This window comes from Lepidochelys kempii, chromosome 5 (genome assembly GCF_965140285.1).
Source record: "Lepidochelys kempii isolate rLepKem1 chromosome 5, rLepKem1.hap1, whole genome shotgun sequence".
NCBI classification, from domain to species: domain Eukaryota; kingdom Metazoa; phylum Chordata; order Testudines; family Cheloniidae; genus Lepidochelys; species Lepidochelys kempii.
The window spans coordinates 111965437-111989857 of NC_136384.1; the positions used below are offsets into that span (position 1 = coordinate 111965437).

A 24421-nucleotide genomic window follows, 5' to 3' on the forward strand; every position below is an offset into this window, starting at 1 on the left:
GAAGTCAGTGGCACAGCAGACCTTGAGCCCAGGTCTCCCAAGCTAATGCCCTAACCACTGGACCATCCTTCCTCTCAAGTGGACACAACACAATAGATTTGGGAAAGTACAGGTTGGACCAATGACCAGCATCACTTTAAAACTAATGATGTTCAATCACATTCTTTACAGATCCTACAGTCCTTTCACATGCAAACTCCTTCTTGATTTCAGTGGGAGCTCTGTGTGGAAAGGCTGCAGGATTAGCCCTGTAAGATAGTGAAATGACTTAGCAGAGAAAAATACAGAAGCATCCAGCAAGGGCTTTTTTCCTCAAGGGCTAATGCAACAGTAGCAAGTGAAATTAATTACCATAAGCAGAAAATAAATCAGAAAACTCTACAGCCTTAGGGTTTAACCCAATCCTGTCACCCCTACAGGGGTTCTTCCCCTTAGTCTTCCGAGCATCTAGTTTATAGTTCTTCCCCATAGTGCCTATGCAAAGTTGATCTTGGTTAACACCTTGTTCCCCAGTGACCAGGTAGTATCCCTGCATCATGAGGCAGGCACATTTGAACAGCAGATTGGGCTACATCCATAAATTAAAAGTCAGAACACAGGATTCCCTGAATGAATGTCCCTATGCCTTTTTTTCTAAATCTATGCATTTTTTGCATTCTAAACCACACAGATATTTTGTTCCTATTCGTGCTTGTAATGCTTCTGTGGAAAAATTAGCAGTGTAACTAAAGGAAAATATGCAGTTACAGCTAATGCTGCAAAATTAAAACAAAACATTTCAACAAGAACCTAAAAAGGGAGATAAAAATGCTAAATACTTTCTCTTCAATTGAGTACCTGCATTCCTAGTAAAACCAGTAGGAATTTTGATTGCAGGAATCTGATCCCAGCAAGTTCGTGATGCACACAAAGTTAGAGCCACAATAAGAGATATGCTTCAGCCAGATTGAACTACAGCATACTGTATGTGTGGTATTTATTCACAGTAGGAATACAGTAATAAATATGGGATTATGAGTGGTTTTTAAAACCATCAGAAACACACATTTACCACCGTTCCAGTGTGGCGGGATGGGGGGCGGGAGAGAAGGAAGCATGCTCATTATGGTATTTGTAATTTCTCTCAAGAAGTTTTGTGGCCCTGCTGAGACTGCCCACATTTATCCCATTACTTCCACCGCCGCTTCCTTCTCATAGCAATGTAATTGTGCTCAAGATGTTTAATAAATTACAGTCTCTTAGACAATCTGTTTATTGACAATTAAACATCTTTAGGACAATTAAATTGCTATGAAAAGGAAGCTTCTTTAGAGAAATTACTAATACATAATGAGCATGTTGCATTTTTATTTTATTTGACATGGGAACAGTGGTAAATGTGTATTTATAATAAATTCTTGATAGTTTTAATCAGAATGGTGCAGTTAAACACATGGCTCCTTCCACCGTAACTACAGCCATCTATTAGGCTCATAAATGTTATCCTTCATGGAGTAAAATTGCAGTTCTGGCACAGTTAATCCAAACTGAAGTAGATTATAGTTGGAGTACTGGTATAAAGCAAAGGAAATGTATAATATTGTGCTCAAGACAATAATTATTTTACCCCATCTCCCCGATATACAGATGAGTTCCAGCTGTAGCATGTAATATGGTGACGTGTATACATAGTCTTTTATGTGCTTCATATGTTCAGTTTGTTCATGCGTAGACAAGATCCAGAAAAACACATGAACCTATTTGAATCTTTTTTAACTTGTGGAGAACAGTTGGTGATTTCTTCCAGCTTTTATTTTTTTTCTACCATATTAAACCACTTCTCTAAATATGTATTTAACAAACTATATTTACTCTCTAAAAGCATAATGAAAATGCTGTATTGTCAGCAAATTTATAAAAAAGGAATCATATTGCTTAAACTGAAATATGATGATGATTTGAAATGCAGCCCACATTTCTGCTGGAAAGTGACGAAGGGAGGAGGCTGTGATCTTAGCCTATTGACCACAGTTCTAAGCTGAATTTTGAGAATTTAATTTTGACATTGCTTTAAAAAATGTTAATTTGTTTTATATATTATTACATTCTTTTTTTAATATTAACATGAGGGATTTGTGAACTGCAGCATGGCTGGATCTTAGCAAAAGGTGAATGAATTGCAGAGAAAATACTGAAGAGGTCTTTTCAAAATACTCTGGAGAAAAAATGAGTATATGATCCATGATATAAAAACAGGGCTTGGGTTATAAGATGAAAGGAAGCTAAGAATTTTATAATATTTAAAGTGTGGTTATGATACCTTCTTACAGAACAGATCTGCTCTTGGTGTGTATGTAGAGTCATATTTGCTCACTTTAGTGACCAAATTAAGGTCCCGATCCTGCAAAGAGATCTGCATAGGCAGATCCTGTCCCATGTGGAACATCAATGGCGCACCATTCTGAGCTTATGCTAGAAACAAGGGTGAAGTGTTCTACATTTTACTCCTATTAGCCCTGCAGAGCCAGCACAGGAGTAAAATGTAGAACACTTTTACAAAAAGTAGAACACTCTGGGAGAGTGGGCAGGTTTCTTTTATGGCCCTTGCGTAATCAACACAGTTATTAAATAAGATCCTACCACAGAGTTTTTATTAATGGTGATTAATAGATGTGAGACAACGTTGCAAAAGGTCCATCCATATTCAATCTTCTACAAGCAGAGATGTCCAAATCTTGGGTTTTAGTTTGGGTCCCTATCTGGTGGTACATGAGGCAGAAGGAGCAAATCTTAACCTTCAGATCCCAAGCTGGGTTTGCTGGGCTGGAGTTACGAAAACAAAACTGAGGAAAATTTACTGTGGACTTGTTGAGATGCTGTAAACTGCTGGTTTTATACAGTCACTTGTCAGAGTTTAACACACAGGAATTACAAAAAAAATACCAACATAAACATTCGTTGTTAAGTACCCAATAATACATGAGAGTGAATCTGACAGTCAGTATACACACCTCTTGAGTATACTGAGACACAAGCTAGAATCATGTGCCACAGCATATCCAGAGTGTGCATATTTTAGCACCCACTGGAGTATTGTTGCCCTTATTCTTGAATTTATTGGGTAGGGTAGTGGGATGGGGAAAGACACATTTTTAGACGTTGGGCCAAATACAGCACTGGTATAAGACGGTGAATGGAGTTCCAGCCTCTTATACCAGCTCTGAATTTGAACCACTGAAATATGATCATATATCTATGAAAATTCATCCACCTAAGAGATACAGTTCTGTTTTAACATGTCAACTCATTGTAAACATTGTACAAAATAGCTCCAAAAATGCTGCAGTTTTACCTCACCATCTCTTATTCATATGGCAGGGAGAGGAGGAGGGCTTCCAAAAGGAAGCCATCCATCTTATTCCACTCCATTCAGCTGAGCTCCAGGAGCAGGACTTCATCTGAGAAAGTTTGTTGACTTCTCCGTTGAAGCCCCCCGGCTCAGCTCAGGAGAGCAGGCCTGTTGGCTTCTCCTTTGGAGCCCCTCTTCGCTTTTCATTAGGAAAGGAGGGGAGGAGAAGAAGTGCATAGAGGGAGAAAGAGAAGGGGAATGGTTTTTAAAACAGAAGCCCCTGTTATTCAATTGAGTGGCAGATTTGGAAGTGTAGTGATCTGGTTGGTGAAGAGACTATACAGTTTTGATGGCTGTGTTTTCTTGAAGACCGTTATAAGGATTGGAAGTCTCTTCAGCCAGTCAGACTGCTCTGTTCATCCATTCCATGTCCATGAGATGTTCCTGCCTACATTGTACCAGCCCATGATTAATTGTGAATAAATAGTAATTCTTTCAATATATTTGACAAGATAGCTTCTGTCATCTCTAATATGCTATGAAGCCATCAACTCCTGCCTCTGTTTTGTAAATAATGCCAGCCATTGTCGCCAGTTAATCCAATTTCCCCCAAGCACCTTCACTCTTTCTACTATGCCATCCCATAAAAGTCCATAAAGCCACTACATCATCAGTCATAAAATTTACTTCTGTCCTGATTGCCTACCAGACACATAGCAATGTCTGGTCAGCTGGTGCATTGTGACTGTGGCATTATATTAAACATGGGTGTTTCACAGTTACATCCCTTCCATTTGTTTGTTGTATCCTCTTGTTGTCTGTGATCAATGCTAAATTTGTAAGATTCTAGGAGCAGTGACTCTTTTTTAAAAATTTCATATGCATACACTATCTAGCATAATGGGACCTAGCTGTCTGATTGATTCATAGAATGTAAGGCCAAAAGGGACCATTATGATCATCTAGTCTTACCTCCTGCATAATTAGGCTTGGCAGAATTTGATTTCAATGTTTATTTAGAAGTATTTTTATTATCAATTTAAGTTATCATAGATGCACAAAGTTATGGGTTTTAACCATTTGTTTTTGTTTATTTAAATTTTCACCGTTTCAGGAAATAATTGGGGGTGGGGGTAGGCGGTAGAACAATGGGGGTAGATCAGACAGCCAGCTCTGGTGCTCCCAATTCAAATAGGATGTTAATAAATGGGAGAGGCTCAGAGAAGACCCATGAGGATGATTAAAAGATTACAAAACATGCCTGATAGTGATAGACTCAAAGAGCTCAATCTGTTTAGTTCAGCAACTAGAAGGTTAAGGGGTGACTTGATTACAGTCTATGCGTATCTGCGTGGGGAACAACTATTTTATAATGGGCTCTTCAATCTAGCGGACAAAGGTATAACATAATCAAAGGGCTGGAAGTTGAAGCTAGACAAACTCAGACTGAAAATTAGGCATATATATTCTTGACAGTGTGGGTAATTAGCCATTGGAACAATTTGCCAAGGGTTGTGATAAGTTCTCTATCAACTGACAATTTTTAAATCAAGATAGGATGTTTTTCTAAAAGATCTGATCTAGGGATGATTTGGGGACAGTTCTATGGTCTGTGTTGTATAGGAAGTCAGACTAGGTGATCACAATCGTTCTTTCTGGGCTTGGAATTTGAGTAGTTTTTTTGTGACCGTAGATGCTGAGATTCAAAAGTTAGTTTTATAACCTTTAAAACACAAATTGTCAACATCACATGTCAAAATATAGAAAGTAAATATCCTTACATCAAACTCCTAGCTCTCAAGTATCATTTTTCATACTCTGCCTATCAGTAAATTTCTATTATTATAGATGGAAATATTTTTTTTGTATGGTGAAATTGATGTTTATCTACATTTACCAATAAGCATCTAATCCTTCCAAGCCTATGCATAACACAGGCCATAGGATTTCTTTTCGCCATGCTCCTGAAATACTAATGTAATAATAATAATAATTAATAATGAGTTAGACACCTTTTATATGAATGAACCTAGAATGAAAAGAAAATCACATAATGGTTATTAAAACTATAGTTCTAGAAGTCTTTGTGCTCCTTTGTCATTACATATATAATGTATCTAACATTACCCATGTGGGGAATGGTCATTCACCACTCTCGAGAAAATCGTACATGAGGGATATTTATATCTATGTGAGAGCTCTTTCACTGGGGCTCAGTTTTACACCAACACGCTATGACAGCCAGAGTCAGAAAGAGCCGCAGACATGACTGAAAAGGTATGGGGTGCTCTATTTTTAATCAGATTGGTTTTGTTGGGAAGCTGGGTTTTTTGCTGTGTAACTCTTAAAAACACTTTTCTATGTTAACCTGATACCCAGCTTTTAACGTTGCTATAAATAAACCTGGTGTGAGCCATAAAAAACAGAGGGTAAACAATAATATCTGGATGCCAGATGGCACCAGCTTAGTGATGGGGCTGATTCAGTAAGAAACAAAAGGAAATTCCTGACATGCATCTGTGTGAACAGAACCCACAGGGAATTTCACATAGGCAGAAAGATCAGTGTACCAGAGTCACCTAAGCACTATTTCACATTCTTAAATAAGATTTTTGTGTATGCAAACATTCATATATAGTTTATTCAATTTTTCCTATTAAAATAGTGCATCTTTTAGATATTTATACATAGAAATTGACTAATTAGCAAGTTAAAAGTGAACTAAAAGTTGTTCCAACATAGACTAAAAATACTAAATATATGATTTTTTAATTTTTTTTGCCAAATATATTGACTGAGCAAGATGGCAGTAATGACACACACAAATATTACCAACAGGACCAGTCTGTCAGTGCTTTTCTCCATCAATTTCAGGAAACAGAAGAAGAAACAAAAGCAGGGAAAACTTCTTCCCATATTGGGGTTTAATCATATCCAATTAAGCTGTAAGTGCAGCTGCATAAAAGATCATACATGTGTTAAACTAACATTAGATAATGTTTGTGTCTTTTCATTTAGAAGGATCCCACAGTGCCTTAGGGAGTTAACGTGTATAGTATGTACATACTGTATATCAGATTGCTGTATCCACTACTGGGGAGAAAAACAGTAAATGTTTAACACTAAACACTGAGTCTACAAAATGGTGTGATACAACGTGAAGAAAAATATTACATTCAATTGAAACTGCAAGGAACATGTAGGGAAGAATGTAATTACCCAGATTGGCATTTGACCAGTGTGTTTGGGCTATTCCAGGCAAATGGAGCCTTGGGATCTTGAATGACAAGTGATCGTGATCTTGTTTTATGTCTCATCTGAACATCTCATCCAAGTGCACAGTGCTCTTTGTGATAATGCTGTGGCATTAGTTCAGTACTTTAGGGGAAGAGTGCCACGTATTGAGAAGGAGAGGAGGTATTGGGGTTAAGTGCAGGTCTGGCAGTCAGGAGACGTGGGTCTATTGCAGACACCTTCTGGGACCTTGGGCAAGTCACTAAAAGTAGCCACTGCTTTGGGGTATCTTGATTTTTTGGGTGCCTAAATTGACACCTGTGATTTTTCAAAGGTTCTGAGCACCCAGATCTTAAAGCTGAACCCCAGAGTAACCCAAAGAGGATTTTAAAAAATGTAAATGGTATCTTAAGAAAGGAACAAAAGGAAGCATAATGGAACAGATAGAGGAGTGGCAGTGAGGAAAGGGAAAAGAGGTTTTCACCCTGCACCTTAGATCATGTATGTTCTGTCAGTCAGTATTCATTCTGATTCTTCATAATATACCTGGATACGCAGATTCTCAAGGAGCAGCACCCATGTACTTACAGTCATACAGAATGGTCTGGATTTCCCCATAAAGACAACAGGGCCAGCTGTGGGTCTAGGGTGACCAGATACCAAGTGTGCAAAATCGGGACGGAGTGCGGGGGTAATAGGCGCCTATATAAGAAAAAGCCCCGAATATCAGGACTGTCTCTATAAAATCAGGACATCTGGTCACCTTTATGTGGGTCTCATCCAGTGTCCACTGAAGTCATGAGTTAACTGTGAGTCTTGGATTAGGCTCTATGTTTCAGCCTCCCACTTCACCAGTTTTCCTGCAGCTACTTTCACAAAGCAAAGTATGCACTGCTGCTCAGCTGCCCTCTAGAGAGTTTTGAAGTTAAATTAATGTGATCATTTCATGACAGAACAAAGTATGGATGTTCTCACCACCAATATCTGTTTAAAATAGCAAAGTCCATTATGTTGTTTTTATAAATGAGATGATCTTTGGCTGGAAAGCCACATTCTGAGTGCCAATCATGTTGAATTTTTAAATAAATTCCCTTACATAATTATAGAAGATCTGAGATCATGCTATCTAAACTAAGAGGGAGAGAGATAAAATACTATGCATCATACCACATGAGACAACAAGAGAGCTGTCATCTTGTGTTTTGAATATGAGTCTGGAAAAATTAAAATTGAATTTAATGAGGACCTGTTTTCAAAAAAATTCTGGTGTCCACAATTTGGCAGGTGCAATTATTTCTGCATGCAAAAGCCTACATATGCAAATAGTGCTAATATACACAAAGTAGGTAAATGGATGTGTATCTAATTGGCATGCACAGCTGGGTTTTCACATACAAGCACTATTCACTTGCACATGCAACTGATTGTATGTGCAAACTGAAGGCTGGATGATGGGACCTTTGAACATTTGGCCCACTGTTATTTATTGCCTTACAAATTCATGTTCTATGTTGTTTTTGTTTTAATTTCCACATTTCCTTAAACTATATTTTCATCAAGGTTTGTTAGGTATATGTTACAGAACCAATGAACCAAACTCTCATCAATCCAGAGTAAATCTATTGAAGTCAATGACGCTACTCTGGGTTTATTCAACTTACCAATGTGCACGGTTTGGCTTGCTGTATTTATTACATTTTTATGAACCTTGCATAAATACTAAATGGTACAGCAAAAATCTTTTCGGCTGAAATGGGTCCTGTGCACTATGCCCAACAGCAGCAACTAAGAAATCCTATAGGAAAATACACTGCCTCTTTTAAATACAGGATAGGTCATTTTGCAAGGAGCCTAGGAAACTCTTGTAATAGGAGAAGGCTGTGTGGTGTCTGCACCTAAAAGGAACAAGTACATGGCTTTCTTTAAAAGAACCATTTATTTTTAACTCATATTTTTCTTTGTCAAGTATTCCACTTTTGATCCTAACTCTCCCCTTTTACGGACTAGTCAGTGCCACTAATACAGAGACGCCCTCTGGGGGGTGGCAGACAGTGGCATCCTTCAGACTTTCCCACAGCTGGACTCCATAATGTCAACTGTGTTCCAGCCATTCAGTAACAACAGACACTATAAGGTCAGTCATAACAGAACAAGGTCACCAAGGGCTGTCCAGTTTTCCCTTCTCTTCTTAATAGTGGGTCCCTTGAAAGAGAGAGTGAGTGAGTGAGTCCTCTGAAAGAGCGGGAGGGAAAGAGAAGAAGAAAGGACCTAGAACTCATAATGTAAAAGTTGGGTCTAGGAAGCTGGACAAAAAATATAAATTCCTGAAGTTATTTCCAGTATTTGCCTTATCAGCTGCTAAGCATGGTGAAATTATATAATAATAGACGGTATTTATATAGCGTCTCCCATTTCCAAAGGGCTCCAGGATGCTGTAACACAGTATTTCTTTCTTTGTCTGCTTGTGTATTTTATCTATTTAAGTATAAATTGACTAGGTGATGTAATAGGTGTCTTTCATTTCTCACATCTGGGATTCTGAATGTTGTGTGTGTTGATTAGAGGAGAGAGAAAGGGGGTGAGAGAGACGTTAGGATTATACTGAGTTTTGCCCTAAGAACCGTAAGGTGTCCAAGATGCATGGCTGTGATGAGCACTTTACAGAAGTACTTGTATGATGAGATGAAGCACTCGTTTCCCAGACAAATCATGATGTTTTCTGCAACCACTGGACAAGGGATGCTGCCCACTTATCTTGGACATTGCTGCTTACTTTGCCCTCTCTCTTGCTTACCATAGGTTTATTCCTGAGGCCTGGTCTGCCTGTAGTGTCACCTGTGGGGTGGGCAGCCAGGTGCGGCCAGTGAAATGTCAGGTGCTCCTGTCTTTCTCTCAGTCTGTGGCTGACCTGCCAATTGACGAATGTGAAGGTCCCAAACCTGCATCACAACGAGCCTGTTACGGCGGCCCCTGCAGTGGGGAGGCTGCTGAATCTAACCCTGAGGAAACCGAACTGATCTATGGGGGCCTCCAGGATTTTGATGAACTCTATGACTGGGAATACGAGGGCTTTACGGAATGCTCAGAATCCTGTGGAGGAGGTGAGGGCAATTTGCTTTTTGCTCTGGTTAATTTGCTTTCCCCTTTTCCGGTATACGGTGCTTTGCAATGCGCACTGTCTAAAAGATGGCTTTGCTACGTCTGTTTGAAGAATAAAAAAGGCTTCAATGGGAAGCTATTAAGAATAAACTACATGTATTTCCCATTTGGGCCCATTGAATATCAAATGCCATGCTCATGCTCTCAGCTGTGAATGATTAATGCAGCTAATACTGCTGTTTACATTTCTTTCTTGATGACTTACATTTTTTATTCACACAAGGAAGAATAACATAAAGCAGCCTAGTGAGATGAACTAGCATCATTTTCTGTGCTTGTCTCTTGATATGGTCATATATGCACACACATACAAAACCAAATAATTCTGCCACTGCAGATGCATTTGCTTACTGAACTACTGGGGGCTCAGCTGGTTTCTGTAGCTTACAGTACAATCTGACGTTAGCTTGGATCCCAGTGCAAAAAGAAAACATATGGCAAAAATAGCCAAACATTTGATTGCCTAAAGCTTAACAGGCTTGGCATTTGGAAAGTCTAAAAGTTGATGAAAGTCAAAGGTTATGCCTATTATGATAATTATTTACACATTGTATAGTATTAATTTGAGTTTATGCTACCTTTTGTCCAATTGGTTCTGAAAAATTTTCCCATTGCAATTGTTTAAAATCCTAGGCTTTCCCAGCTGCTGCCCTTTTAAAGGCAATTTTCAGGCCATTTACAAAAGAATGCAGATAAAAAATATGGCCAAAAGAATCAATTTTATATATTAAATAGGAATGATGTTGTAGAATTGGAAAGAGGTCAATAGTGGGTTGAAGTTTAATGATTGGCTAAATATTGATCCTCCAGCAGTCAAATACAATAGAAAAAGGTTCCAGAAGATAGAAAAGGGTGGAGGGATAGCTCAGTGGTTTGACCTGCTAAACCTAGGGTTGTGAGTTCAACCCTTGAGGGGGTCATTTAGGGATCTGGGCAAAAATTGGGGATTGATCCTGCTTTGAGCAGGGGGTTGGACTAGATGACCTCCTGAGGTCCTTTCCAACCCTGATATTCAGTGATTCTATAATGCAAAGCATATCACAAAGTGCTTATATATTGCTGGCTACAGTAGTTGGCATTTGATTGCTGTTAACATACAGTTTTCTAACAATTACCACCATTATTTCCTGCTCTAATTATAACTAATTTTACCAGTGCATGTTGACTAGTGGCAAACACTGACTTTTTAATAGCAACCACTGTATTTTGAGTCTGACTGGCCAATAATGATTTGTAATGCTTGTGTTTTGAACCTGGAATCTTGACTAGCTCAAGCAATGTCCCCTTGAACTAAAAGGAAATCATTTCAATACATACAGTGTATATATATACGTAGACATTTTCACATAGAACGTACGTAAATTATTATGACAGAAACACTTTACCAATTTAAGATCTTTGGATTATCGACAAAGATGGTTAGTTGGGAGATTTACTTACTTATTTATTTATTTGTTTGTTATCTGGTCAACCAAAAATAGGCCAGATTAAGAAATAAATTCTAAATCAAAATTTTTGTAGCTACAGATGCAAGACAGGTCAAGCTAATTTTATTGGTTTTGTACTCTCAGGAGATGAAATTGGATAGACATAGAAGTAACCTTTCACCTTGGAGAGGTAGCAACCAGAAGGAACTAGTGAGTAATTTCGTCTGCCGTTAGTGGCTGCATTTCCCAGAGCTGTCATCAAATATCATGTAACAATTATGCGATTCTGGTAGATATAAACATAGAAAATCCCATTTGATGGTATATTGAAAGTGAATTTAAACTTCTTAGATTCATGTCCCATCCTTGCACCCTGTTACATTTTAATTTCCCATGCATGAATTAATAGGTATTTTGAAAGAAAACAGTTTGAAGCAGGACAGCTTCATTATGGTGAAATGTTGTGTGATAAATAATATTTAGAAGTGAACCTCAAACAAGTGTCCTCTGGAAAGTGGAAGGAGCAGCCTTTTCTTACTTTTTATTTGTACTTTGCAGCACAGTTTCTGACAGGTAATGGAAGAAGAATATTGGAGGACTTAAGCAATGGTTCTTGTATTGATTTAACACTTGTCTTCAATTACATGCATTGGCCTACCCAAAATATCGGGACAGTTTATTTTAGCCTGCTGAAACACACTAAGTGTGAGATTGTGGGGAGGGGTGGGCAGGCAAAAGTTGTTCTGAGCCACCTTTATGTTCCCCTGATACTGGGGAAAGCCAGAAGACTATTTGGTTCCTGGCACAAGTTACTACAGGCTGTACCCTCTGACCATAGCCTTCAGGAGTCAGTCTGGCAGCCAAGGACTAGATGAACTCATGGGCTTCTTAGCCACCACCCCTGTTTTCCACAACAGTTATACTGGCAGACAAGATGGCAGGCTGTGTTGGAGCCACTATGGTGGTTCCGTGCCACTGGAAGTCCCCTATATTCGGAGAGTCTCCCTAGTGCCAGTTAAACCAGGTTTCCATCTCCTTTGTGCTACTGTGGTAACTCAAATCAGTAGGATCACACTAGTGAATTGAGCCTATAACATTTATATTGAGAAATCAGCTTTTCATGCATAGCGATAAAAACAATTTTTTTTAAAAAAAATTGAGTTTGCAATGTGTTCCTTTGAGAATTCTTCATTTTCGTTAGAAAGGTAGAGATTTTTTTATTTCCCAAGGCCAAATCCAAATACTCCCTGTGGCAGCAAAGTGCAGGCAGACTGGAGCCAGATATGTACAGGGCAGGCAAGAGACATCCAGCAGTCATCGGGCAAGGTGTTAACAATAGGGCCAGCATACTGTGCTGTGACCTTTATTTGCTGTTTGCACTTGCTGATAGTGGCAGAAATCATGTCTGCTGGACTGAGTGCTAGCCATGCTCCCTGCTTGAATAATCATGACCCCTGTGGCTCTGGTGCCTGTCCCATCATATTAGAAGTGGAGGGAAATGAAAGTTCAAGTTTATGCACTATGACTAGATGTTGTGTCCAGTCCACATCATGAGCGCCACAGTTTCCACACTGCATTTTGACTTCTTATGCCCCTTCTGCCACCATATTTGTCTGTGGAGCCGGGGGAGGCTTTAACCCTAGAAGTTGTACGGTGCAAGTTACAAAGTTATCATAATGCTGTTGGCTTGTAGGCCGCTTAGATGGCAAATACAAGCAATAAATAATACCTGAGTCTGTTCCTATCTTGGATAATTGTTGGAAGGTTTTGAGACTGCATGCAACACATCTTGAATATTTGGCTACATCTGTTATGATAGTGTATATGTTGGAATATTAATTTAAACATTCTGTTGGCATTGCCAGTCAACTGTAATTGAACATGCTACTTCATATGTCTGCAGTTCATGCTAAATATTTTGATGTTGACATGACTTTAGATTTGCAATGGCCTGTTGCAGCAAAATACAAACAAACTACCCCTCTGAAACCTGCTGTCAGTGTTAAAGCATGTGGATAGGGGATGTTTAGTAATAAATTTCAAACACTTCACCCTCCATTGACATAACTGTTTTGAAATAAAATCTGGAATCTCTTCAAAAGTTAGTATGCTTTCTAATGAGTGGGGCTGTATCCTGGCAGGATAGACAATAAAACTACTGGACATACACTGAGAGACAATTTAGATGGACTGAATAAGCAAGGAGGAGAGAGAAACAGGGCGTGGAAGTTTAAAAAAAAATACTGTAAGGTAAAGAGTAGCCTAAGAGACTGATCCTGAGAACTGTAGAGACTCCTCAGTTGTAGTGAGGGTTGGGGAGAGGGATTAGACTCAGCACTTTCAGGATTAGACCACTTGTGGATTACAAATCCAAGGCAAGCACAGTGAAAATGCTAACACTTTTATGTTGCATATAACATTAGACAGCAATTTATTTGTGAAACTCCTACCTGGGGAAGCCACAAAGAGGTACTGAAGCTACCAGATCAAAGTAAATAGGAGAGATGGACTTTAGCTGCAAAATCCACATCTGAACATTTGAAGGTGTTTCCTATCACGGTTGTGGTCCAGGCCTATCTCTAGCCAGTTGTCAGATATCTTTGTGAAACTCATTGGTTTCATTTCATAGGAGGTGGTAGAAACCATTTTCTTTGGTTTCCATCCGCATTGATTGGAAGCCCCTTCTCACCTTGATTGTTGTTTTCACGTAACACACTCTGTACAGTTAAGTCTGTACAAGAAACCACCCCAAAGGACTGCCCAGTGTCCTGAGCACAATGATGCTTTACTATTCAGCCAATATTTGTAAGACCCTTGGATGGTCAAAACAGTGTTCCCTTTAGAGCATATAATAATGCATTCAGCAGAAAAGTGACCTGGTTAGAAAGTTATTGAACATTTAAAGATAGGGAACATGTAGGGAATTTGTTTGGTTTCCCTTCGTACACATAAATCACTGACATTTGTTTTACTCACTCAAATACTCTATTGTTTTATTTTTAAAAATCAAATAGAACCATCTTTGGGGGCTATTCTAAGTGTCTAATAAAATATTGTGTTTATAAATACCATTCTCTGGGCCATCTGGTAGGGGGAAAAACCCCACAATGATATTGGCTGACTTTGGGGATTTCAGTAGTGTCCCACGTGATGTAAATATTCAGTAAGAGGTGGATTCCCTTCCCTCTCCCCTTACTCTGATTCTCTGTGGCTGCAACCTGAACACCTGGGAATGACATAGCTCCTGGAGTCCTGTGCACACCTGGTATAGGCATGTGCAGCACTCTAGCAGCCCACTCATGTCTATATCCCTTGCATACTATGGAGCTGTGCTTTATGAGGCTATCACCACCCTAGCCTGCAGTGTATGTTGGGGGCAGAGGACAGAGAAGCAGGACCAATAGATTCATGAATAGGAAGATCTATGTCTTTGAACAAACTGCACTCCAGAAGCACTATTGTAAGTTGTTGCATATTGGTGAATAATATTGTGCTGTTTTTTTCCTAGTGGCATCAGTTTTAGCTTCAAAAATAATACAGCGTATTGCAGGTTCTGTTTATACACACAGTAATATTATTCTGGCTGCTTTCCCATAGTTACTCAAGCCTGTCAAACACTTTTTTGTGAAGGTTGTCATCTTCAGAGGGGTTGGGGTGTTTTGGAAAACAGATTACTGTTGTGGTGATGGTGGACCAGTTATTCAAGGACAAGTCTAGTTAAACTTTTCCCAGTTAAGTGAAGTCATGATTATAGAAAGTGTGCTCAGATTTCCCTTGAATTACTGAAGGTTGGGTTATCTAGGTAGCATAGGCAAATCATGAACTTACGTGAATCCTTGTATTGGACCAGTTCAAGGGGCTCAAAGAGTAAATTAGTTTACGTGGATTTTTCTTAAATGTAGGTTTTTCTCTGGTGCTTATCACAGCAATATCTGAGCACTTCACATACATTAATTACTTAAACCTCACTACATCCTTGTGAGACAGGGAAGTACTAATATCCCCATTTTACACTTGGGTAATGGGAGACAGAGAGAAACTGTCATGCCTAAAAGCACAGTCAGAAGCTGGCAGAACTGGGAACAGAACTTAGATCTCCTGAGTAGACCTGGGTAAAATTTTTCATCCAAAAATTTGTTTAGGTGAAGAATGCAGATCTGGTGACACCAAAACATTTAATGAGTTTATGTAAATTCACAGAATTTTTCATTTTGGAAAAAAACCCTCAAAAATAGATATTTTGATTTTTCTATTTGAAACTACTTGTTTCAAAATTTCCATTTCATTTTTAAAAATTGTAAAAAAAAAAAAAAAGTTTTTAAATGGTCAGAAGCAAAACAAAACGTTTTGTTTATCCCACCTTTTTTTTTTAACTTTTCAATTTGCCAAAAAAAAAAATCATTTTCAGTCTGATCCAAAACAAATTTATTTTGATTCTTTGAAATGTCCAGCAACGTCAAAAATGCTTTATTCACCGAACTCTGCTCCTGAGTTCCAGTCCATCACCTTAATCACAAGACTATACTTTCTCCTTTTTAGTTCCCACAGCTGCTCCTGCTCTGTTCCCTGCCTCCAACTCTCAAAGGTGCCTTACTCCCCTGCATGACCAGTGTCCAGATTAGAATCATAGAATAGAATCATAGAATATCAGGGTTGGAAGGGACCTCAGGAGGTCATCTAGTCCAACCCCCTGCTCAAAGCAGGACCAATCCCCAACTAAATCATCCCAGCCAGGGCTTTGTCAAGCCTGACCTTAAAAATATCTAAGGAAGGAGATTCCACCACCTCCCTAGGTAACGCATTCCAGTGTTTCACCACCCTCCTAGTGAAAAAAATTTTCCTAATATCCAACCTAAACCTCCCCACTGCAACTTGAGACCATTACTCCTTGTTCTGTCGTCAGCTACCACTGAGAACAGTCTAGATCCATCCTCTTTGGAACCCCCTTTGAGGTAGTTGAAAGCAGCTATCAAATCCCCCCTCATTCTTCTCTTCTGCAGACTAAACAATCCCAGTTCCCTCAGCCTCTCCTCATAAGTCATGTGTTCCAGTCCCCTAATCATTTTTGTTGCCCTCCGCTGGACTCTCCAATTTTTCTACATCCTTCTTGTAGTGTGGGGCCCAAAACTGGACACAGTACTCCAGATGAGGCCTCACCAAAGTCGAATAGAGGGGGACAATCACGTCCCTCGATCTGCTGGCAATGCCCCTACTTATACATCCCAAAATGCCATTGGCCTTCTTGGCAACAAGGGCATACTATTGACTCATATCCAGCTTCTTGTCCACTGTAACCCCTAGGTCCTTTTCTGCAGAACTGCTGCCGAGCCATTCGGTCCCTAGTCTGTAGCGGTGCATGGGATTTTTCCGTCCTAAGTGCAGGACTCTGCACTTGTCCTTGTTGAACCTCATCAGATTTCTTTTGGCCCAATCCTCTAATTTGTCTAGGTCCGTCTGTATCCTATCCCTACCCTCCAGCGTATCTACCTCTCCTCCCAGTTTAATGTCATCCGCAAACTTGCTGAAGGTGCAATCCACACCATCCTCCAGATTATTTATGAAGGTATTGAACAAAACCGGCCCGAGGACCGACCCTTGGGGCACTCCACTTGATACCAGTTGCCAGCTAGACATGGAGCCATTGATCACTACCCATTGAGCCCGACAATCTAGCCAACTTTCTATCCACCTTATAGTCCATTCATCCAGCCTATACTTCTTTAACTTGCTGGCAAGAATACTGTGGGAGACCGTGTCAAAAACTTTGCTAAAGTCAGGGAATAACACGTCCACTGCTTTCCCCTCATCCACAGAGCCAGTTATCTCATCATAGAAGGCAATTAGATTAGTCAGACATGACTTGCCATTGGTGAATCCATGCTAACTGTTCCTGATCACTTTCCTCTCCTCTAAGTGCTTCAGAATTGATTCCTTGAGGACCTGCTCTATGATTTTTCCAGGGACTGAGGTGAGGCTGACTGGCCTGTAGTTCCCAGGATCCTCCTTCTTCCCTTTTTTAAAGATGGGCACTGCATTAGCCTTTTTCCAGTCGTCCGGGACTTCCCCCGATCGCCATGAGTTTTCAAAGATAATGGCCAATGGCTCTGCAATCACATCCGCCAACTCCTTTAGCGCTCTCGGATACATCCAGCCCCATGGACTTGTGCTCGTCCAGCTTTTCTACATAGTCCCGAACCACTTCTTTCTCCACAGAGGGCTGGTCACCTCCTCCCCATGCTGTGCTGCCCAGTGCAGTAGTCTGGGAGCTGACCTTGTTCGTGAAGACAGAGGCAAAAAAAGCATTGAGTACATTAGCTTTTTCCACATCCTCTGTCACTAGGTTGCCTCCCTCATTTAGTAAGGGGCCCATGCTTTCCTTGACTTTCTTCTTGTTGCTAACATACCTGAAGAAACCCTTCTTGTTACTCTTAACATCTCTTGCTAGCTTCAACTCCAGGTGTGATTTGACCTTCCTGATTTCACTCCTGCATGCCCGAGCAATATTTTTATACTCTTCCCTGGTCATTTGTCCAATCTTCCACTTCGTGTAAGCTTCTTTTTGGTGTTTAAGATCAGCAAAGATTTCACTGTTAAGCCAAGCTGGTCGCCTGCCATCTTTACTATTCTTTCTACACATCGGGATGGTTTGTCCCTGTAACCTCAAAAGAGGGTTCCAAAGAGGATGGATCTAGACTGTTCTCAGAGGTAGCAGATGACAGAACAAGGAGTAATGGTCTTAAGTTGCAGTGGGGGAGGTTTAGATTGGATATTAGGAAACACTTTTTCAGTAGGAGGGTGGTGAAACACTGGAATGCGTTACCTAGGGAGGTGGTGGAATCTCCTTCCTTAGAAGTTTTTAAGGTCAGGCTTGACAAAGCCCTGGCTGGGATGATTTAATTGGGGATTGGTCCTGCTTTGAGCAGGGGGTTGGACTAGATGACCTCCTGAGGTCCCTTCCAACCCTGATATTCTATGATTATATGATTAGATTTAGGGGAGTGCAAGTTAGAGCTCTAGTGTCTGGATGTGGCAGTCTGACAACAGCTGTTGTTCACAAATGTTGAATATTATCACATCACTTTTTTTTCTGCACCTAGAACAATCCTGTTGCTGCTTAAAATAGAACATAAAAATGGGCCATCTTTAACACCACACCCCCTCTTAATTGAATGATCACATCACTGCCTTGGCTGGTATGCAGTCTGGTTGCATTCATTGTTTCAGTGTCAGAAGGACATTTGTTTTGTGCTTCTGCTTGTTTCAGTGACACTTGTGGAAGGTGCGGGACCAAGGAATTTGTCACCCTAATAAAGTTGCTTTATGAGATTGACAGCAATGGCTGATTGAAACAAAGCTGGGGCCTCCTTTTTAGTTATTTAATTGGAACTTCATGTAGGGTGACCAGATAGCAAGTGTGAAAAATCATGATCAGGGTGGAGGGTAACAGGTAACTATATAAGGCAAAGCCCCGAATACCAGGACTGTCCCTACAGAATCAGGCCATCTGGTCACCCTACCTTCAGGTAGGTGGGGAACAGGAGGAAAGGAGAGGCAATGGTGAATGTGGCCAGAGGCATGTCTGTTTCTGGAGAGTTACAGGAATTGTAGATGGAGGTTTCCTGTTAAAACAGAAGGGAGTGGAAGCCTGTGATTCACCCCAGTCTTTCAGGGCCAACATGCCAGGAGAGGCATTCCTAGCCTTTAGATGCTCATGTTAGTGTCTTCATTGAGCTGCCAGTCAGCATGGAACACCTCACCCTGCACACTACATGGCTGTAAAGCATGAGCAGCAAAACCTCACAGTAGCATGTCAGCCTGCTCATCGGGGTTGGAAGCCCCTCCCTTTGCCCTCAGCTGCAGGTTTGGTAGCAATGTCTGAACTGACTCCATTGATGATCCTGAGTATCAAACTGTATTTTCTGATGTGCAGAGGCCCCCACAGCAATTTAGCAGGACCCCTGCTGGTGCCATGTCTGCACTTCATCACCCCTTGAGTTCTGTGCATTGAGTCCTGACTGGAATGTTGTATGCAGGTGTCCAAGAGGCTGTTGTGACGTGCTTGAACAAACAGACAAGAGAGATTGCAGACGAAACTCTGTGTGTGACCAGCCGCCGTCCTCCACAGCTACTGAAAGCCTGTAATCTGGAGCCCTGCCCCCCAAGGTAGGCAGCTTACATCCTTACCTTCAGCAGCACATGATTTCCTGTGCATGCAGGAGAGGAAGAGTTAATATAAAACATAAGAGCGGCCATACTGGGTCAGACCAAAGGTCCCTGAAGCCCAGTATCCTGTCCTCTGACAGTGGCCAATGGCAGGTGCCCCAGAGGGAATGAACAGACAGGTTATCATCAAGTGATCCATGCCCTGTCACCCAATCCCAGCTTCTGGCAAACAGAGGCTAGGGACACCATCCCTGCCCATCCTGGCTAATAGCCATTGATGGATCTATCTTCCATGAATCTATCTAGCTCCCTTTTGAACCCCATTATAGTATTGGCCTTCACAACACCCTCTGGCAAGGAGTTCCAGAGATTGACAGTGTGTTGCATGAAAAAATACTTTCTTGTGTTTGTTTTAAACTTGCGACCTATTAATTTCATTTGGTGGCCCCGTGTTCTTGTATTATGAAATTATTATTGTTGTTATTGTTATTTGAGGTCTGAAACTAATTTGCAGTGTCCCAAACTCCCACTTAAAACTGTTTTAAATGTCTGTGAAACTAGGACATTTGGGGCCAGATTTGCTGGTTTGAACCTGGACTTCACTGGAATTCTATGTGTATATGAGTATAACTGAGAACAGTATCAGGGCCTGAGGTTTTTAGCCCAATAAATTCAGTGAATTGGACTAAACAAATGTTTTGTTTCAATCCCACATGATTCTTCTTAATTGTTGTAAAGTGAAGAAAGAGAATTTAACTGGATGAAAGTCTATGGCCTTTGTTATACAAGAGGTCAGACTAGATGACCTAATGGTCCCTACTGGCTTTTAAAATGATTAGCTGTGTACCATAGTGATGGAAGGGTCAAGAGCATGAGCTTACTTGAAGATTTTTCAATGCGATTTAAAGATACCACAGAAGAAGCAAATCAAATATACTAGCATGAGGTGATTTCAGTGTAAGCTATTTAAACAATATCCGCAATACACACATGCGCACAACACACACGCCACAACTCACACAATGTAATGTGTTATAACCTTTTCAGTTTATAGTATTATTTTGCTTAGGCCTGGTCTACACTGGGGTGGGGGAATCGATCTGAGTTATGCAACTTCAGCTACGTGAATAACATAGCTGAAGTCGACGTACTTAGATCTACTTACTGTGGTGTCTTCACTGCGGTGAGTCAACAGCTGACACTCCCCCATCGACTCCGCCTACACCTCTTGTCCTGGTGGACTACTGGAGTCGACAGGAGAGTGCTCAGCGATCGATTTCTTTCCCATCGATCCTGCGGGTAATGTAGACAACCCCTACAGAGCTGTGCTAAAATGGAGGGGCATATCTCAGAAGGCTCATACATTCAAATCAGATAAGCATCCAAATGTTTGGTTGTTTGTCTGAACTTTACTCAAACTTACCTGAAGCTTTTGGATGCCCACATTGGCCGCCCTCCTTCCTCTCAATACACCTTGCCCTCAAAAGTCCTCCAGAACCTATTCCTCCCAGTGCTTAGATACTATGGTGGAGGATGCTGTGGAAAACCCTCACCCTAAAGATAGCAGACTTCCCCATTTCCAGGAAAAAGGCAGGGTGTCAAATCTATGTCACTCATGAAGCAAAATGGCTTTTAAAAGATTCTTAGGGCTTTGTTTAGATGTGATTAGGCCTTTCCAGGTCTGTAAGTAATTATTCCATATTATGTATATGTTTTTAATTATTTAGGACCTGATTCCTTTTACATCAAGGCCCCTTTACACTGCTCTGGCAATGTAAAGGACCTTAAAATGGGTTTAAACATAACATAAGTCCACTTTAATGCCCCTTTACATTGATAGAGTGGTATAAAATGGGCACTGGTGCAAATGAGAAGCTCTTAGCCTTTACGTATGCACATGTATGGTACTATATGTGTGAGTAGTATACTCAGGGGTGTATGGTTATGCTGGTATATCAGTAGATTTAAGGTGCACTGTGAGGTTAAAGTTAGAAATCAAGTGTGTCCAGTGTCCAAGAATAATAAAGATATTTGGACTGGATATAATTTGGTTGGATGATGAAGATTCTGAGTTGTGCAATAGTGAGAGCCAAATGGGCTGAACCGCTTTTCCAATACGGTACAAGAACTATTTTATAAGCAGAATAATGCACTCTTGAGCAGTTACGTTCTGTTATTCAACCTGCATGTCTTGATGTATAAACAGCACACACACATTTGTTAATGCTGATTAGCACTGTGATGATGGAAAGCATTATATAAATGTTAAGAAGCAGTAGTATATCTGTCCATAGGTATCACACATTTACCCTTACCTTAATGGAGACAGAATTCACTGCTGGAGAGTTCCTGTTTTAAGTACAGAGAGAGAGAGAGAAAATAGCTAACCCACCTACCAAGACTAGCATGGAGAATAGGCATACCCATTGATTGAGAGGCCTGGAGCATGCCCTAGGCCAGCAGGATCTGAGTTTGATTCTTCTCCCTTCTAGATGATGACAGCTGGCTATGTGGGTGGAAAGCACTACCCTTTTTGGAATATAGCTGGCAGTATGAAATAGACAAGTAAACATAATTTGGAGGTGTTCATCTAGAGTTATTCCCTTTTTGGTGTTCCTTTTAGTGATGATATGATAGACTGAGATACTGGTCCAGATGTGCTGATGATCTGACCCACCAAATGGACTTTCGGCTGGTGGGAGGGTATGTGTACACTGAAGAATTTGCCTGAATTATATAAAGGGTGGGGTTTTTCAATATTATTTAAAAATCCAGACAAAACAAGAATTTCAGTAAGCTCTTTGGGACAGTAGCTGTCTTTTTGTTCTGTTTGTAAATGCTTAGCACAATGTGGTTCTGGCCAATGACAGACTTCTAGGTAATACCAATAGACACATAATAATAATAATAAATTAATTAATGGATCTGGCCTTAGTGGCTGCTCTGTGTGTGGTCAGTTGTATGCAGAGGATTCAGATTCTATTCTGCTTGCTTGTCAGCAGCGGCTGGAAGTATTGGGGAGGCAGCCGGTTCATCTCCTCAGTGGGGAGAGTGTGTCACTCTGTAGTGACACCTCTTGGTGAACACAAGAAACAGATTTATAGGGTCTCCAGACATAGCTATATCTAACTCTCCTTTGATGGAAAGTCAGGATGGGAATAGGAAAAGGGGAAGTATGTAGGTCCAATCTGCTCACACCTATGTCTCTCTTCGCATTTCCTCCTAAATGTTCTCCCCACCCTCCTTCCCTGTGCATTTCTCCAGCCTACCTCCCATCTTGCACTCTTGGCTTCGTAACTTTTTATACTGCCTCCTGGTTTGGGGCAGCCTCCCACTCCCCATGCACCAATCAACCTTCCTTTCTCCTTTGAAATCCCCCCTTAACACATGATTTCATGAAAGTTTCCAACACTGATCTCCTCTCTCTTGCTATCAGCACTGCTTTGGAGTTGAACTATCACCTGTTGTGGTATGTATAATAGGACAGATCCACAGCAGTTGTGGTCGATGTAGTGGCATAGCTCAATTGGATAAGTATATCTAGGTTAGATGGTAAGGGACTGATTCTCTTGTGGGCTAAAGGCTTCTGAACTCAATTCTGGCAATGTAAAGGGGCCTTAAGGTAGGCATAAATTACATTTACTGTGTAAATGAGAATCAGACCTTACGTTCCTTAGGACAGAAGCCTTGTTTCCTAGAAGCTTACAAAGTGCCATTACACTAATGGCATTATATAAATATAAATTACCAAGTAATAGTATAACAACAGTCCGCAGCCTCCAAAGGGGCACAGATGGCATCAGAAAGGTTTGTTTGTTCGTTAGTCCTATCATCCTAATGAAAGATCCTTCAGAATCTTAACTCAAGAAATCTTGATCCAGGAGTTCTGGTGGCAATCTAGGGTAAAATCCTGGCCCCACTAAAGTCAATGGCAGCATTCCTATTGACCTCATTGGGGACAGGATTTCACCTCTAGTGCTTTGAGGCCTCTGCGACAGAGGTTCCCAAACTGAAATCCATAATGATTCCCAGTATTCTTGCTGATGACTTATGGGCAGAGCTGGCTCATCTTCTGGTGCTGGCTCTTCCTCCTTGTTTCCAGCTGCTAAACTACATTAAAAGAAGCTAAAAATATATTAAATGCTTTCCTAATATGACTGTGCCATGTAAGTGACTGCTGTAGTTGTGTTTATTGTGAATAGGAAGAGAGGGAGTCCACTGGACATAGCAAATGGGGTGGCAGGTGACCCTTAAGATACTAGACTGTAGTTCACACTGTGAAAAATTCTGAGGATCCCTGCCCTTTAAAATGAGAATTCCCTCCCTTTTTATTTAGGCAGTCAGGGGAAACTGCTTCAGTGGAGATTCATCCAGCAAAGGGACAAAACATGGTTACATTTTGAGTCTAATCCACTTTAAGAACTTCCTGTTGGTTTAAGAGTGAGAACATTTGTAGGCTTAAGGGCTTTACCTCTGCTACAGACACTCTCGGGTTATCGATGGCAATCTCCATAGCTTCTCAAAGGGTTATCCCAGCCAGGCATAAGGCTTAAAAACAAGCTTTTCCTGGGCAACAACCAGCTTTATTTGTTACATACTGTAAGTGCAAGAGCAGTGGACAATTGCATTCTAGAAGATTTTTTATAATTGGCCATTTTTTTAAGAAGACCCTTTCAAAGCAGAAAATTACTTACCACAGGAGGAATTGAAAAGAACGGCTTTCACTCTATTTGTTATTCCATCATTTTTCTTGGGCATTTGAGATAGCCCAGGGAGAAGGGATCTTTACAGTGTGACAACTTTTCTCCCTCTAAGTCAGGATAAGGGGAGTAGGCTGAAGGACTGCAGACTTATGGGATTTATAAGAGCACCTAAGTGAGTTAGGCCCCTAACTTCCAATAGAATGAGGCACCTACCCTGCTTTAGCTGCTTTTGTAAATACCGCTAGGCACCTACCTGCATTTTAGGTGCCTAAAGGTCTTTCTAAATCTGGCCTGCTATCTTAGAACCTTTACACTGTAAATACATCTATTGGTGAGAAACCAAAACCAAACCACAAAACTCAAGTTTTCAAAAATCCACAGCTATATGGAGTCAACAAAAAGTTATG

The 24421-nt window shown here is 40.6% G+C and overlaps 1 protein-coding gene across 1 annotated transcript in view; it reads left to right on the forward strand.

Annotated features, from left to right (window-relative positions):
- The window catches only part of ADAMTSL1 (ADAMTS like 1), a 268482-nt gene that overhangs the window by 137371 nt on the left and 106690 nt on the right, over positions 1-24421 (forward strand). The window contains exons 14-15 of the mRNA XM_073345470.2: positions 9362-9663; positions 19182-19311. Of these exons, the coding sequence (XP_073201571.1) occupies positions 9362-9663; positions 19182-19311 (432 nt within the window). The remainder of the gene's footprint in view (positions 1-9361; positions 9664-19181; positions 19312-24421) is intronic.